Source organism: Anoplopoma fimbria, chromosome 1 (genome assembly GCF_027596085.1).
Source record: "Anoplopoma fimbria isolate UVic2021 breed Golden Eagle Sablefish chromosome 1, Afim_UVic_2022, whole genome shotgun sequence".
Classification (NCBI taxonomy): domain Eukaryota; kingdom Metazoa; phylum Chordata; class Actinopteri; order Perciformes; family Anoplopomatidae; genus Anoplopoma; species Anoplopoma fimbria.
Genome location: NC_072449.1, coordinates 6716654 through 6733376, shown reverse-complemented (window position 1 = coordinate 6733376; position 16723 = coordinate 6716654). Strand labels below are relative to the sequence as shown.

Below are 16723 nucleotides of genomic sequence, written 5' to 3'. Positions count from 1 at the left end.
TAAAAATAATATCAGAAGTGTACAAATTTATAAAAGTACCAGTCAAAAGTTTGGACACACCTTCTCATTCAATGGTTTTCTTTATTTTTATTTTTTTCTACATTGTAGATTAATATTGAAGACATCCAAACTATGAAGGAACACATTATGGAATTATGTGGTAAACAAACAAATGCTCAACAAACCAGAATGTTTTATATTTTAGATTCTTCAAAGTAGTTGAATGAGAAGGTGTGTCCAAACTTTTGACTGGTACTGTATATATATATTTTTTTTTTTCCTGAAATCAATCTTTCTCAGTGCATTAAAATATTTAAATTTCTATCCCAAATGTGGCCTTTAATCAAATGAAAACACCAGGTTTTGCAGAGAGCCTCTTGTTTGTTGCACTCTTGGTTTTTGTTCCACTGTCTCGCTGCTACACGTGTGCTGCTCTCTGATTGGCTGTCGCAGTTATCCCACGGACCAATGGGCGTTGAGCTCATTGTTTTATTGTGTCTGATGGGAGGTCCGATCAGCTGCAGTCTGCGAGTTCAACTGAGGTAACGCTGACAATCCCCCCCCCACCCACATGTTTAACTCTGCCATTAATGTGCCACGTTTTATTTGCCTTGTGCCCACACACACAGGCTCGCATGACATCACCTTCTTTTGCTATTTATTTAGTTTTATCCCTCACTTTTCCTGCACATTCCGTGGTCTCTGCATTCTGCAGGCGTCAAGCTACCCAGAGTCCAGCCACCAGGATTTCAAAATAAAAGCCGGGGACGCTGCCTGTATTGCATAAACGTCAAGGTAAGTGCTGATTAATTATTATTATTATTATATTCCTTTATTGATCCCCATGGGGGAAATTCAAGTGTTGCAGCAGCTCAACTACACAGACAATAAATACACATACTATACAACTACACAGACAATAAATACACATACTATACAACTACACAGACACAGACAATAAATACACATACTATACAACTACACAGACAATAAATACACATACTATACAACTACACAGACACAGACAATAAATACACATACTATACAACTACACAGACAATAAATACACATACTATACAACTACACAGACAATAAATACACATACTATACAACTACACAGACACAACTACACAGACACAGACAATAAATACACATACTATACAACTACACAGACACAGACAATAAATACACATACTATACAACTACACAGACAATAAATACACATACTATACAACAAAATAAAGATAGAACAGGAATAAAAATGTACAGTATATCCACAGGGGGGGCCTGGTCAGCATGATGACAGACTGACCAGGCATGGAAATCAAGAGGATTGCTATTTACACTGAGCATTATCTAACTAGGTGGTATTCTATATAAATGCGTCCTTGTTTTTGCATGCGTGTGTTTTATTTTGAAACCCACCTTTATATGATTTTAATAGAGCTATAACCAACTTGACAGACATTGCCTTATATCACCTCAGCCACCCGGTTGCATGTCATCTTATCTTATTTGACAAAGACCGGAAAACGAATCATTTTTATGTTCCACTGTTACTAATTTAAACATGACACTGCAGGGCTCTCCGTGCACCAAGAGTGCGCACACAATGGAGATAATTGGCTGTTTTTACATTTAAAGGTAAGTTTTCTGCAAAAGAATTGAAAGAGTTTTGTTTTTTTTGGGCTTTTGGAAAAAGAAAATATTGCCAAAATCTCTCTTACTTCCTATTCAGGCTCTCACTCTTGCATAACTTTCTGGTTTTGCACATGTCTGTCGACCTATGCTGTCGTGTACATTTCGACAAAAACCACTTTGATGTGTGTGTTTTCTTTTTTTTATTTTGTAATGTGTTTGGTGCCAGTGTGAGAGGAAGCGTATTTCCAAGTTGAGTGTTACATAATATGGGTGGGAGGAGGGGTGAGGAGGAGGAGGAGGAGGAGGGGGGTGTGTTGCTGCTGTTTCAGCTGAGAACGAGATGTGCTGCGTTCAGGAAACCACTGACTGCCTCTGTGATTATGTGTGGCCTCGTTGCACACATGACCGAAACCAAAAGTTTTACATACTAGGATAGCAGACATGTTGCATTTGAGAGGCAGACCTGATCATAAATGCCAAAATATCACTATCACTACCTAATGTGCATTTCTTCCTCTGAAGAGCTTTAACATGTTGAAGCAGTGTAGATTTGGCTTTTTTTGTTAGAAATCCTAAAATGTGAATATGAAGTGCATTGCTGCATTGTTGATGTTTGTGTCCCTGTAGACACATGTCACCCATACTCCTATTGGAGACTCACAGTGGAGAGCACAGTGTTGCATCTTGTGCCATTTAAGGTCAACTATAAAAAGGTTGTCTAGCTGATCATTTCCCCAGATGATTCAGCCACCCTATGTACAATCTGTTGTTATCAAATACAGTAATCCAGCTCCTTGCCGAGGACCCAAGTACACACCAAAAAGTGAAAAAAAAAACCCATTAAAATCCATTGACTGCTTTACAAATTGTAAAGTTTGTGTAACTAAAAGTAATAGCTAAAGGATGTTACCTGCGTGTTATTTGGGTTAACTATAACAGGCTCTGATTTCTCTGTAGACTCAAAAAAACAACACATGCATTCCTTTGTCTCCATGTAAATACATGTACACACATGTATGCACAAACACAGTGGGAAAGGTGTAATTACAATTACAATTACAAATGGACTTATTTTGATTTCTCATGAACTTGAACCAAATGTGTATAAAGTACCGGTCAAAAGTTTGGACACACCTTCTCATTCAACTACTTTGAAGAATGTAAAATATAAAACATATTCTGGTTTGTTGAGCATTTGTTTGTTTACCACATAATTCCATATGTGTTCCTTCATAGTTTGGATGTCTTCAATATTAATCTACAATGTAGAAAAAAATAAAAATAAAGAAAAACCATTGAATGAGAAGGTGTGTCCAAACTTCTGACTGGTACTGTATATACATGTAGCATTATAGCACTGTATATGCTTATATTATGACTTCATGTGGCACTACATTTTAGCCACGATTCTCTATGAGGTATTATTTTTGTGAATGGATATGATGTCACTATTGCGAGTGCAAGTTACCTCGGTTAATCCACACCTTGTGGATTCACATGAGGAAAAAAAAAACTTGGAAACTCTATTGAAATGGTGTTGCACAAGAAAGAACACAGGCGAATTATACACACTGTCCAATATTACAGAGAAGAGGAGCTTTAGTTATATTATACGATTTTGAAAAGTTATGGAGCAATAACGGCACTCATTTCCTTAATTAAAAAGTGTGCTGTCTGGCAGTGATGTCAATGAATACCATCGATCACTTCAGTGTTTATTTTGCCTTTTTTAATGATGTTGCAGTCAAAATGGAAAAAAATAAAAAAAATTACGCAATTGAGGCTGATCCTATCCCAGAATGCAGTGGGTGATAGTCATGGTACAACCCGAGCAGGTCACAAGTCCATCACAGTGCCAACACAGACTTCCGAATCACGAGTGCAACATTTCTTTTTTGTTTTTATGCTGTCAATTTCTGCTATTAAGACACAGACTATGTTTTCTCTCATCAGGGTCCAGCATGCCGAAGGAACAGCCTTGCTCGGGGGAGCACAGTTCTTGCGCTACATCCAGCAAGAATGCTAAAAACAAGAGCAACCGTATGACTCTGCTGGCAATGCGTGATACCAAAGACGCAGACGACTCCACTGGGAGGGCCTCACGCTGCAGTTCAGAGAAAGACTCTGGCTACTCTGGTGAGTGAATATGGTAAATGTGTAACCAGAGCGAGACAATTTGCCAAGTTTTATTCTCTACGGCTATTTCCCATACACACCCATATATCTTCACAAGTCAGCTCAGAAATACAAGCTGAATGGGGTAAACAGTGCAGTACATAATAGATAGGACATTCTTTATTTGTATTGAGACTATGACAACAAGGTTATTGTGCTGACTTTCAGGTTTAATTTTATTGCTGTTACATCCACATCCGATAAAGTGTGTAGGACTATTTATTCTTAATATATGTGGACATAAATGAATCGAAGATAGGTTACATACACTTATTTGGTTACAAATCCTGTTATGCAAATGACTGTCTGAAGTCTATGACTCATAGACAGATGATGCAACAAGTTAAATACTGTACCTGCACAGCTAGACTGAGTTCAGGTGACTGACTTTGCCAGTTGAGAATATCTCACTTATCGACCATAAGACGTCCTTGGTTGGTTTGGTTGTGTGTTTAAGCATCAGCTTCCTGCTGCCTCATGAAGTGGACATCTGAACATATGAAAGCATGTCTGGTCTACCTCTCTTCCCTTTTGTGAAAAGAAAGATTTTTTTTTTTTGCATATTTTGATAAAAGTTGATATGAAAAAATATATCAATTTGTAAAACTCCCAACCTACGTCACAAAAGAAGTCACTTCGAGCGTGGCTTTACTCTGTTTCAGTCAGCATCTATTTCTTCCAACAGACGGGCATCAGACAGATGTGGAGGACCAGCAGAGCAACAAAAGCCAGTGCAGAGGTGGCGAGCGTGCAGAAACCTCACGGCCAGGACAAAATAGAGATCTTCGGCGAGAGGATCCGGGGAAACCTACCCTGACGCCAGCAGACCGCGAGCTCCCACCCATCTACATCATCAATAACATTGTGATTAAGCAGGTAAGACACGGGTTAGCTCAGACAGTGAGGTCAGGAGAACACACTATCCCTCTGCAGATAATGTACACCAGAGCAGAGCACCAGAGCAAGATTTGGGACTGAGGAAAGTAAAACCCGAAAAGGTATAAATAGAAAATGTTATAAACTTAATTGCAAAGTGAGTGTTGACATATTTTGCATCCGTATGTGGTAGTATTTATTTTCTGGTAAAGGACAGGAAGGGAGTTTTCATTATGCCTCTACCACCAAAACAGGGAGGGACAAAAGTAAATTCAACATTTTTTAAAATGAGCTAAATATACTCATTTGTGTGTAATGTACACTGTGTCTAATAATGGTGGGAAAAATAGATTTTCTATGGTATCATGATTTTTGTTTTTGTTTATGTATTCAAGTTTTTAAAGCCTAATTTGATATAATTGCTTCATATTAGTCTATGCGGAGGTATGAAGCTAGTGCTTTTATTGTTGCGTTCTTTGAGTAACGTGACGTCATATCCATTTCAAGAAAAACGAAGCCCAATCCTTAAAGCAAAACATTTGCGGCCAGTCCAAGATCCACGGGGATACGACCTAGACCCTGACATTTTAATGCCAAAGTATGGTAACACTACATATGCAGCAAAGTGTGGAAATAATATGGGTTTCACACATTGACAGGAAAACAGAGGTAGACATGGCTTAAGCTGCACGCAAACTCTGTCCCGGACAGATATCGTATTGCCACTGTCATAGTCTCACTGTCACACTCACAGATTTTGATGCCAGGGGAAGCCCAGAGGGGTAAAAAAAAAAAGGTAAACAAAGAGGACGGCACATGGGTGTTCAGCCTGGCATGTACAATTTAGACAGAGACGTTAACATTAAGGATTTAAAATGGTACATAAAAACACATGAAAGCAGAGTCACAAAGCTAGTCAATGGGTTTGAGCATTACCTCTCATCTCATAAATCAAGAGCCTGACAGACGTTCAAACCAGGCAGTGAGCATCAAGCATTTTTACTGTCTGACTTTAGAGATATTCAAAAGTAAAAGTCACATATTTGTACCTTGAAATAGCTCTGACTGCTTGAGGTGCCATAGAAGCATTTCTCAATAATTCCTGACAATGATTTGATTTGACTTCAGGACATCTCTGACTACAAACATGCTGAAAATGTAATATTTGTAAAGTATCAATTTAGAGACTTTCCAAAGTAAAAGTCTCTTGAAGTGTGTGATTTAACTTTTTCCCATGGTCTGGCAATACATTAATAAATAGTACTTGTAAAATCGCAATACTTAAACCTGCAACACATTTCAAATTTGTATCATGATGGCATCAAATTAGGAGATGAGCATACAGTCCCCTCGTGTTTAATCTACGTCTCGCACTTGCTTCCTTCTTCCTCCCTGTCCCGCCAGCCGGACATGATCCAGAAAAGAGATCAGCTGCCTGAGAGAAATTCAAGCAGGGAAGACAGCAGTTCTGGTTCTGCCCATATGATCCTCTTCCAGCAGCCTAGCACGTCGCCGGCCTCTCGTCAGCTCCACAAGCCCATGTCCCGGAGGTCCAACGTCACAGGGAGGAAGATAAATGGCACTTACATACCCATTCTCAACTCCTACCCGCGCATTGCCCCACACCCCAGCAAGAAGCCGCCTGATAAACCACCATCCAATGATGAATCACAGAATCTCAGCAAGAGAGTGTGCACAGAACACGAGGCTGATGACACGCCTGTGATCAGGAGTCTACCTGAGCATCTTCATGAGCAACCCAAATTAGCAGCCTTAACCTCCAGGCTGCCATGTTCCTCTTCAACCACAGATGGTCCATCCTCTTCCAGTCCCACTACTGTCTCCCTGAGCCAAAGCTCCCCGTCTGGTTCAGGTCCGTACGCCACCTCCTCCACACTCAAAACCAGAGGGCCTCACAGAAACGGCACCTCCAGAACTCGCCAACACCGTTTCCTCAACACAGTGGAGATCCTGAGACAATCGGGTCTGTTGGACATAACGCTGCGCACGAAGGAGCTGCTGCGGCAGAGCAACGCCACCGAGCGAGACATTGCCCAGCTCCGCCAGCACACGGAGCTGCTGTTCCGGGCCGTGAGCAACCCCGGCTGTACCTGGGGCGATACCACAGCCTTCGAACATCTACACAGAGCTATGGCCGAGTCTGGCGGCTACCCAAACATTAAAAAACTGCAAGATTTTCAAATTCCATGCAATCCAGATTCTGCCAGTCAACCAGCGGGTGTTGCCACAGGCGACGCCGACGGGCCACCAGGTGCTGCGAGCTCGTCGTCTCGCATTCTCACCACCATACAAATCTTTAACTCGGGCATGGAGCTCAATGCCGGAGATACATCGTCAGAGAAAGACACCTTTATGCCTCCTGACAGTTCTACCGATTAGCACAACCTGCAGTGCATTCAAAGGTAGAGCGAGTACTCAGGGCTTTCTTTTTTAATAATATGTGTGGCTTTAATGGTTCATCCCGGGTTATTTAAACTTAGTTTTATAGGGATTGTGCGAATGATCCCCTCTGCGGGTCAATGGGAAACCAGCAATGACTCGTACTTATTGTACATGTTGCAGTACGTGTTTTGTCTGCAGTTTTTCACCAAAATAAAGTGTTTTTGACATCTGAAAGCTGATTTCATTCTCTCGAGTGCAATTCAGTATACCACTGCAGATTTTTTTTATAGAACCACTCAGATGTGGAGAGGGTCTCTGCTTTCGAGCCACTTAAAGGATTATGTGAAAATAATATGTGTTTCCCCGGGAGGCAGAGGAAATTGGTTTACACACAGGGGGCAATACAGTATATATTACTACTTCAGTCGGTTGTTTCGTTCTCACACCAGACGATATATATGAATAAATCCATCCCCCGGTAGATAGATGTTGTGGAAATGCTTTCTTATAACCTTCTGTATGAGAGAGAGAGAGAGAGAGAGAGAGAGAGAGAGAGAGAGAGAGAGAGAGAGAGAGAGAGAGAGAGAGAGAGAGAGAGAGAGAGAGAGAGAGAGAGAGAGAGATAGAGAGAGAGAGAGAGAGAGAGAGAGAGAGAGAGAGAGAGAGAGAGAGAGAGAGAGATCCAAATAAGATTGGTGCCTTCTAAACGATGCTGCCGAAGGCTCCCAGAAAAATGGCACTTTCAGGGAAACATGTAGCACTTGAGGCACAAATATGAGCTTAATGCTGCAGAGAAAATCTCTCCGTAACATCACAAACTGCACAACACTGGACTGCCACGAGGACTTCTATCCAAATACTTGTCATCCATGCCTTAATTGCTCTTTTTTCACTTGCTGTTTTTTGCTTTACCAGGCACATCATTGTCACAGGTTCTCATATCATATTCATTTCACAAATACAGCACACATCATATTAAAATAGAAAGAATTTAACTCAGCATCTCAAAGATAATCGGTTAAATTGTTTCCTCTCATGCAGCAGCTTTGTTGTCTGTTTTAACTTTGATGAAAGTACGTACCTTAATTGGTTATAATCATGTGATAAGTGAATTATTTGTCATCCATTTCTTTGTGCTTATGAATCTGACAAACTGAAAAGTGTTTCACATTGTATTTTTCATAATGTCATGGTATTTAAATAAAGCAATAAATGAAGAGCATACTTTTTCATTTCATCATATGTCTTTTCAAGTTCAGCCTCGTTATGGTAATATGATTCTCTAATGAGTTCCTGGGATCTTTAATTAATCCTTCTGAGTTCATCTGTTGAGCTCTATGGCGACAAAGAAAACTCTGCACTCTTTTATCCTTTTGAAATAAAGGAGTGATTATGTTATGACAAGAACTTATAATTAGTACGTTAAGGAGTGTTTCCTGTGGTGTATTTTCAATATATTTTTATGGGATCTCTTGAAATATCGACTGCATTTTGCACAGATAACTCTCATATATTGTAGGCATAGTGTAAACAGTTAGTTTAACTATAAATGTTATTATTGTATATTTTGGATTAAAATAGGAATCTGATTAAGATGTGAATTTAAAAAAAAATCAAATTTAAAAAGCCAGCACTATAGAGATAAAATAAATAAGTCATTTCTTGCTTGTCTTTGATTTTGAGATTGTAGACTTAAGAAAAGCAGAAAAAGTAATATCACAATCTAACCAGCCTGTTTATTGCCCAAACTTTATTTCTATAGAACCCTATAGAACAAAGTTACTGAAAGAAAATATGATCAAGATATAAGCAGAAAGATTAAAAGGAAAGTTTTTTGTACACATAAATGTAGTTGATAAAGAGGATAAACAGGATCATTTGATGTTTGATATCAACTGGAATTGAGCCAGTGCAGATCTTCCTCAGTGATGTGTTGCAGCTCAGCTTCTTCGATTTTGGTCAGTGAGCACTCAGGTGCCGGTTGGCACAGATGATGGAAACGCTAAAAAAATTTAGAGAAATATTTACCAATAACTTGAAGCAAATATGTAAAAAAAAAAAAGACCTGCCACATTGTTTTGAGGTGGTTTCATAGTAGGCCCTATGTGTTATAGCATGGTGGCAGTGTTCAACAGCGTTCATGCAATAATCAATATCAATGATGCTGCATGTTGGCTGTTGGAAGTTAGCTCCTTCATATTGAGGCAAACTAAGGAGAGAGTAGCTTGTACTTTGAAAATCAACACTGTGCTTTGATCAATACACTTAAACATTTTGCACTATTAAAGACCCTCAGGTTACAGCCTAATAATCATCATAATAATCCTAAAAATTACAACTCTTTTAGGATGTCTCAGAAACTTTGTATATTTTAAAGGAAGCTTGAGTTATTTTTCTGAGCTTTTTAAAACATTTAAAAATACATGAGTATGGTGATACAATCTGCAGACATACATTTGTCTTTTGCTTGTTATCGGCGCATACTCAATGTTTCCCTTATGACAAATACACCATGCGATTTCTTGATTTAATTAGCAAAATCAATTACACAGTTGACCCACCTGTTTGAAGCTCCCAGTCCCAGTTCCCAGTTTATACAGCGCCCATCCCGGCACGAGCAGGATGGAGGAAAAGGTCATAACCCAGCCCAACACGTAGGCCCAGGCCGGGTACACGTACCAGCGATTAAACGTCAGAGGCTGGTACTCAACTAAAGAATATATAAAAGAGCCCTGTGAAAAAAAACAATAAAAAGAGGGAGTCACAAGTTATCTGCACATTTCAGTGTAAGAATTTCTCTAGCATAAAAAATCCAATATTAAGTGTTACTCACCAGTAAGACCAGTGGGGTGAAGTAAAGCCAGCAGATTTTAAAGAACGGGTTGGCGTTCACACCTGTCATGTCCTTAATGATGCCGTACAACCGCTCTGCCCCTTTATCAGAGATCAGGTTGGATGATGAGTAATTAATGATTACATCAGACTAATGTCAGTTTATATAATAATTTCATTATTGTTGTATTTTAAAGTTTTTTACTTATTTATTATACTTGTTTTGATTTAGTTGTTTTACTTATGTCTCTTGTTTGCAATATCCACTCCACTGCTGCTGTAATCCTGCAAATTTCCCCGCTGTGGGACTAATAAAGGATTATCCTATTTTATCTTAAACTTATTCTAAACTTATCTTATCTTATCTTATCTTATGTTTGTGAATGACGATGTAATTAAAAGGGAAATTCACTCATTAGTTTACTTTAAGGATAGAGATACTAAAAAAATAACCACAATGATATCATCAGGGTTTTGATGCATTTTTGGTAATCCAGCGTTTTCAGAACTCAAGGGACTAAAAGTCATCATATCTCAGCCTCTGCTGCTTTGATTTTGATCTTTCCTTTTACGTCTGTTCTTTGCGAGTCCCCCCCCTCGACTTTATTTAGGTCCTTTATTAAATTGCCCCTTTAAAAACAGTATACCTACCAAATATCCAGCCCAGTGCCACGGTTTCAAACACGCAGAGAAAGAGGATGCAGGCTCCGTTACAAGCGTAGTAGTCAAACATCTGGAACACATACATTCCTCCCTGGAGACCACAGCAAAGACATGTATTTGAAAAGGCTTTATTCATTTTACTTTATATGTCAGATGCATCCATATTGTTTTAATGATGAAACAAAATCATGATATGAAAGTTTATATTTTTGCAGTAGTATACTGCTTATAATTGTACATATAATACAAAATGCTGACCTCAGTGATCATGACGAGCTGACAGAAGAAGCATATGAGGCAGAAGAGGAGGAGGAAACACTCCCGCCGGCCTGGCCTGCGCATTACCGTTGGAAACATATCGATAATGGATGTCATCACAACCTCCATGGCAACAAACTGTACAGAGACAAGAACATAATAAGTACATTTACAAATTAGAATTTTTTTATCCACACAGAGTTCATCAAAAGTACATCTTACTTGTGTGTCCAGACCCAGGAGGATGAGCATGACAAAGAAGCAGATGGACCACAGTTGGGGCAGAGGCATCATGGCTACAGCCTGAGGGTATGCAATGAAGGCCAAGCCTGGACCTGGAAAACAACGAAGCCACACACCGTCTATTATCTGCCTTTGTTGTTTAACCAATTTAGCATTGATCACTTGGCAAAGTAAAAGCGATATGGAGTCAGATTGCAATGCAGTGGAAATCTCATCAATTAAGTAACAAACGAACAACAACTCCCTCAAGCTCAAGTTACTGGAAATCATAAAGATACAGCAGGAACAGCAGAAACGCCGAAGTACAACACACTACTAAACATCCCTTTATGTGTCTCAAGAAAATTAAGTTTCCAGAAAACTGGATGCAGATTGTGAGAGCTGGAATCTTTGTGCTGAAAACAATAATTATGGCCAACGTGACATCTTTCTTCTCGCGATAATGTACAGTTTGTCTCCATCGTTTTTTGGTGAGGAAGATTCCCCAGTGAAAATGAAAACATTTGATATCTTGAAATTCCAGATTATAATAATGCCCATTATATTGTTAGACTTTAAGTGTGTTTAAAAAAATACGTACACATGTAACCTATTATGAGATTTACAGGTGTGAATCTGAGCACTGAATGAAGGAATAGACAAAGTGTCTGCTGATCATTGAGGAAATGTATACAAGTCAGTCTGATTGTGTTTTTACTGTCAATATTTGGGAAGGGAAGAGAAGAAACATGACAGCGTTTGTGCCAAAGTTTACTGTCGAGTCCATGCACACACAGGCTTGAGCCTGAGTAACTGTTAATGTGCATGTCCTGTCTATGGTTGTCCTCAAGATGGCAGCAACATTTTACCCATTGTGGACTAGCGGTGAAAGAAGTACTCGGACTCCCACTTTAGGTTCCAATACAACAATGTAAAAATAGTCAATAGCAAGCACAAGTCCTGCAGTCAAAGTCCTACTTAAGTAAAAGTACTAAAGCTGAAACGTTATATCTGAAGTGTTGGATTCTAAATATTGATTCATCAGTGTATAAGCAGCATTTTACAGTTGTAGCTGCAGGTGGAGCTAGATTCAACTACCTTATACACAGTTAGGTAGTTTAGTCCTGTGGCTCCAAACCTAGGGGCCAGGCCGCCCCAGAAGGTCACAAGTTTAATTTGAAGGTTTGTGAGGTGATTAGTTCTTTAATATTTGTTTTTTTATTTTTTTGTGAAATGTTGGATACTTTGCTTCTTTCTGAATATATCCTCTGATGCCTTGCATTACCTGACTCGGCCACTTCTGCTATGGGAACGCCCTGCTCGTGAGCCATGAATCCCAGCACAGAGAAGACTGCAAACCCAGCTACCACACTGGTACCACTGTTCAGCAAACACAGCCACAGACAGTCTCTGCAAAAACACACACAAAAATGTGCAATCAATGAATTCATAGCATGTAATAGATACTTTTTTTAATCTGTTACTGCGTAGTTCTGATGTCAGAGTTGATGTCAAGCTCATTCAAACACTGAAGGATACTCACTTATAGCAGTTGTTGTTGTAGGTGTTGTAGCTGCCGAGCACAGTTAAGGAGCCCACGCCCACGCTGTAGGAGAAGAGGATCTGAGCCCCGGCGTCCATCCAAACCTGTTCCAACAAACAGTGAGTAAATGTGTCCATGAACTTCACACTGTCACATCATATCTTAAATCTCCTACCTGAGGGTCTGTGAGTCTTGAGGGTTCAGGCAGAAGGTAGAACAATACTCCGTCTAGAGCCCCAGGAAGAGTGAGTCCACGGATCAAAAGAATAACCAACATCACGTATGGGAAGGTAGCAGTGAAATACACCACCTGGGGAAAAAAGACAACCGTTTAAAGCATTTAGACATAAACTCTGTCGGTTTTACCACTTTTTGAGGGCTTATGTAAATACCTTTCCTGTAGACTTGACCCCTTTCCAGATGCAGAAGTAGCAGGTGATCCACATCACAATGAGGCACAACAGAATATCCCATCTGATGCTGCCTATCTCCTCAATCCCGCTCGAGATAGCAAGCACTCGACGTCTAAAAGGACAAAAAATATGTGTTTTTATTGAGAATATTAAGATGAAGATTTTTGGCAGATTTGAATCTACCTTGAGACTAAGTTTGTCTATTAATATACATACTCCCAGAACTCTGTGGCAGCAAAGGTTGTGTTGGTCTGGTTGGTCCATTCAAAGGTTTTATTTTGGGTGGAAAAGTCTATGCAGTTATCTGGAAGAATAGTCAGACAAAACACACAAGTCTTAGGGTTGCAAAAGTCTGAGGAATTAGTTTGATTTGGGCTTGAGACTTCAAATCTTTAACAAACAGCTTGCATTACAAGCTATTGATGTGGAGTTTAAAAGATGTATACATTTAGCAGACAGGGAGGTTGTAGTTAAAAATGCTATCCAGTTGCATTATTGTCAATTTAGGATGCAATGGTTCTGAAACTTGACCCATATTAGGGTGTAAAAGTCTAAATATCTATATTCTGTTGTTTCATTTTGACCTTACTTTTTAAAATTCTGTATCTCAAAAGTCCCCCAACTTTATGGAAGGTTTTTTTAATTGACAGAAAATTCACTGGAGTGTTGATGTCTGCTATTATAACATTAATGTTAGTACTTCTTATACAAGTCAACCTAAATGCATGTGACAGTCTCCATGTTACCTGTGTTCCAGTAGTTGTCACAGCTGGCCCAGGGGAGCTGTGAGCTGAAGGAGAACACCAAGTAGAGCAGAGCCCAGGACAGAATAATGATGTAGGTCATGCAGCTGTAGAAGAGGATCAGCTGCCCCGCGTAGCCGATGCCTGCCAGGCCACAAAGACAAACATTATGACGCCCTCCATTTAACCATTAAACCGCTTGACGGTCAGGTTCACAGAAACCTCACTGACCCTATGTACCACTAAAACTGCTCGCTCACTGTGAGAAACTTATTTTCCATAATGATAAATAGATATACAAAAGAATATTTACAAAATGTATTTTTAAAAAGCAAAATGAAAAAAGAAACTCTGTTTTTTCTCTAAAATATCTCTGTGACTTCTACATAATGACATGTGATCAAATTTAAGATTGTACCCAGGTGTGTAGCTGATATTTAACCTAACCCTAAACATCAACAATCATTCAATTTTCATAACTGTTTCATAAATTGAATCTTAAAAACTACTGTTTGTTGCTGTAATGTCACTATGATTGGAATACAAAAATATCAGGCACTGCTAAAGTTGATTTCAAAATTGTATAAGAGCACTACATAGATAAAGCAGTGTACTTAAAAGACATTTAAAAAAAAAAAGGCTGAGATGTTTCAGTTTCATGCATTCTCCTTATTCATGAAAAAAATACAAAATGAGCTGCAAAACTCTGGTAAACTCACTTCTTTCTAACTCTACATCCTCAGATTCCTTTTTATTTTCAACCTTTAAGTTCTTAGCCCCAACCCACACTTAGCAATGCCAAAAATGTTGCACAAAATGCTTTTTAGCAACAAAATGCTTTCTCTTTTTCATGAGCAGAAGTCTTTCCCAAGACCTGTAAACAAAATTGTATTCCCCTTTTAAATAATCTATTTATTAAAATAATCTCTTAGCAATACAACTGAAAAAAAAAAGCCCTTTTTTAACTATTATTATAATTTTTTCACGGAGGACATGCAGTCACCAGTTTGTCAATGTTTGCCCTACTGACATTCATGCCAGAGCTCTGACATGTTGTGTTTCATAAGTCTGTGTCAGTGTCAGACTGGCTGATTTAATCTGTGACTGCCTCAAACACTTAATTACAGTTATCATATGCATACAGGCACATACATGCATTTAACCCATCCTAGTTAAGAGTTCAGAGTGTACAGTCCCCCCCACACCCCCTTGTTTAACATTAAACTAATATGGTACATCAGCCTACAATAAAGCTACCAGCTACTCTTTAAGCAAATCCATCGTTCACTGATTGTTTCCAGTGAATCTTCAGTTAAGTCCTGAACATCTTACCTTCCACCAGTGGGCATAGCTTCCTCCAGCATGTGATGCCGCCCTGCTGGGTGTACTGGCCTATAGTTGTCTCCAGCAGGAACAGGGGTAGGCCACAGGTCACCACGAACACCAGATATGGCACCAGGAATGCACCTGAGCTTACAAAGTATACAACAATGCATACATGTCCTAAAGATTTTGAAGGTATCAAGTAGTGAGCCTCACATTTACTTACCCCCTCCGTTTTTGTAGCAGAGGTAAGGAAACCTCCACACGTTGCCGAGGCCGACAACATTTCCCGCCACAGCCAGGAGAAACTCCACCTTGCTGCCCCAGTGTCCTCTCTCCTCCACCTCCACTGACTTTTGTTTGTTGGACATGGTTTATTCAACATTCCCAAAAGATCAGTCCGAAACCCAATCGTCCTCTAAACCAACATGCCTTGGATCGAGGTGTTCTCTGGCTTTATATTCACTAATGATTCTGTGTCATCATGTAATCAGCAACTGCCTGACCAGTTAATCAGTTCTAAATGGAAATGTAAATTATCGCCCAGTCTGAGCATACATTTCAATAACTAAATGACAACTGATTAGAAAAGTCCAAATTCCTTGTTGTTGTGTAACACAAATTAGTTATTAATCAAAGGAATCAAATAATGTTTTATAAATGTCTTGTCTTCTTTAGCTCAAATATTCCTCTTGTGTTCCTTCAGATGTGTCAAAGAGGCAACTGTTTGCAAGGGAGTTGAAAAGAGGCGCAGCAGGTTGCTTTCTCAATATGTTCTCGTGGTATGTGTGTACAGTGTTGAATGAAATTCAACATGTTGCACAACTTCTGCCATGCCTTATTCCTCCTATTCGTCCACTTTATTGCCTTCCTCTGGACTTTTCATGTGTACATATTTAAACACATACTTTGTTTAGTCGCTTTGGATAAAAGCGTCTGCTAAATGACTGTAATGTAATGTAATGTAATGTAATGTAATGCTTACAAAGAGCTGCCATTAGACATTCAAACACTTTGGTACGTCGGCTGTAAAAGTCACTTCAAAGTCATTGTGAGAGCAGAGGAGACAAAGACGAGGGGTTACTAATAAAATCACATTTCATCACATTTTATCTGGCCTTAAATATGACCATTTGTCCATTTAAATATATGTACTAGCCAAAACAAATAACTTTTTTCTAACATTATTCTCACTGTGATGTCATTTTTTTTCTGTGAGTATCAAGTAGTTTAATTATCCACCTTATGTTTTTATTTATTGTGCTGTATCTGTTCTTATCTGCATTTTATCACACACCACGCCTGATAAATGGACCACAGGGCTGACATCTGATAACCCACAAGGTGTCTAAGAATATGTGATTACTTTTACTTACTCAGGCGATAAGTTATTTCCATAATAAAAGTCATTCATGTTCTGATAATGGCCTACTGTTTAACAGTTACACATTATAAGACTTCTATATCCTAGAAACTGTAAGGTACAAAAATGATGTTAATCTTGTTTTTCAAGTGTTGATCTATGTTCAGTCACACTGTGCACACATGCATGTTTGTTCATTTTCAAGTTGCTTTAATTGTTTTTTTCTTTCAGTCCAACATAATTATTATTATTATCTCCTTGCTGAAAA

At 39.1% G+C, this 16723-nt stretch overlaps 2 protein-coding genes across 4 annotated transcripts; one reads left to right on the top strand and one right to left on the bottom strand.

Moving 5' to 3' along the window:
* Positions 1-492: 492 nt before the first annotated feature.
* Positions 493-7669, top strand: si:ch211-132b12.7 (uncharacterized protein LOC564531 homolog). Of its 3 annotated transcripts, none has more exons than XM_054598284.1 (6): positions 493-542; positions 716-795; positions 1583-1644; positions 3595-3777; positions 4502-4692; positions 6097-7669. In XM_054598284.1, exons 4-6 carry the CDS (start codon positions 3603-3605, stop codon positions 7090-7092), a joined length of 1362 nt encoding a protein of 453 aa, XP_054454259.1. In that variant the 5' UTR covers positions 493-542; positions 716-795; positions 1583-1644; positions 3595-3602; the 3' UTR covers positions 7093-7669. The 3 variants fall into 3 exon arrangements, with proteins under 3 accessions (XP_054454259.1, XP_054454257.1, XP_054454260.1); XM_054598282.1 differs by having other exon boundaries at positions 525-542; positions 667-795; XM_054598285.1 differs by lacking the exons at positions 493-542; positions 1583-1644 and having other exon boundaries at positions 568-795.
* A 1141-nt stretch (positions 7670-8810) lies between these two features.
* Positions 8811-15470, bottom strand: LOC129090801 (sodium- and chloride-dependent GABA transporter 2-like). Its single transcript, XM_054598281.1, has 14 exons — positions 15319-15470; positions 15102-15236; positions 13773-13913; positions 13243-13330; positions 13006-13138; positions 12789-12923; positions 12614-12717; positions 12356-12480; positions 11071-11183; positions 10849-10986; positions 10579-10681; positions 9929-10029; positions 9657-9827; positions 8811-9097 (listed from the first exon to the last, which is right to left on the bottom strand). The coding sequence occupies exons 1-14, from the start codon at positions 15461-15463 to the stop codon at positions 8987-8989; spliced, it is 1743 nt and encodes a 580-aa protein (XP_054454256.1). The 5' UTR covers positions 15464-15470; the 3' UTR covers positions 8811-8986.
* Between the last annotated feature and the right edge of the window lie 1253 nt (positions 15471-16723).

Coding starts and splice junctions, on each gene's coding strand:
- LOC129090801 (XM_054598281.1), bottom strand. CDS start 15,463: ATGTCCAACAAACAAAAGTCAGTGGAGGTGGAGGAGAGAGGACACTGG. Junction 15,237..15,318: donor CTGCTACAAAAACGGAGGGG/GTAAGTAAATGT, acceptor TTGTAAGCTCAG/GTGCATTCCTGGTGCCATAT. Junction 11,184..12,355: donor AGCAGAAGTGGCCGAGTCAG/GTAATGCAAGGC, acceptor GTTGTTTTCCAG/GTCCAGGCTTGGCCTTCATT.
- si:ch211-132b12.7 (XM_054598284.1), top strand. CDS start 3,603: ATGCCGAAGGAACAGCCTTGCTCGGGGGAGCACAGTTCTTGCGCTACA. Junction 3,778..4,501: donor GAAAGACTCTGGCTACTCTG/GTGAGTGAATAT, acceptor TTCTTCCAACAG/ACGGGCATCAGACAGATGTG. Junction 4,693..6,096: donor ATAACATTGTGATTAAGCAG/GTAAGACACGGG, acceptor CTGTCCCGCCAG/CCGGACATGATCCAGAAAAG.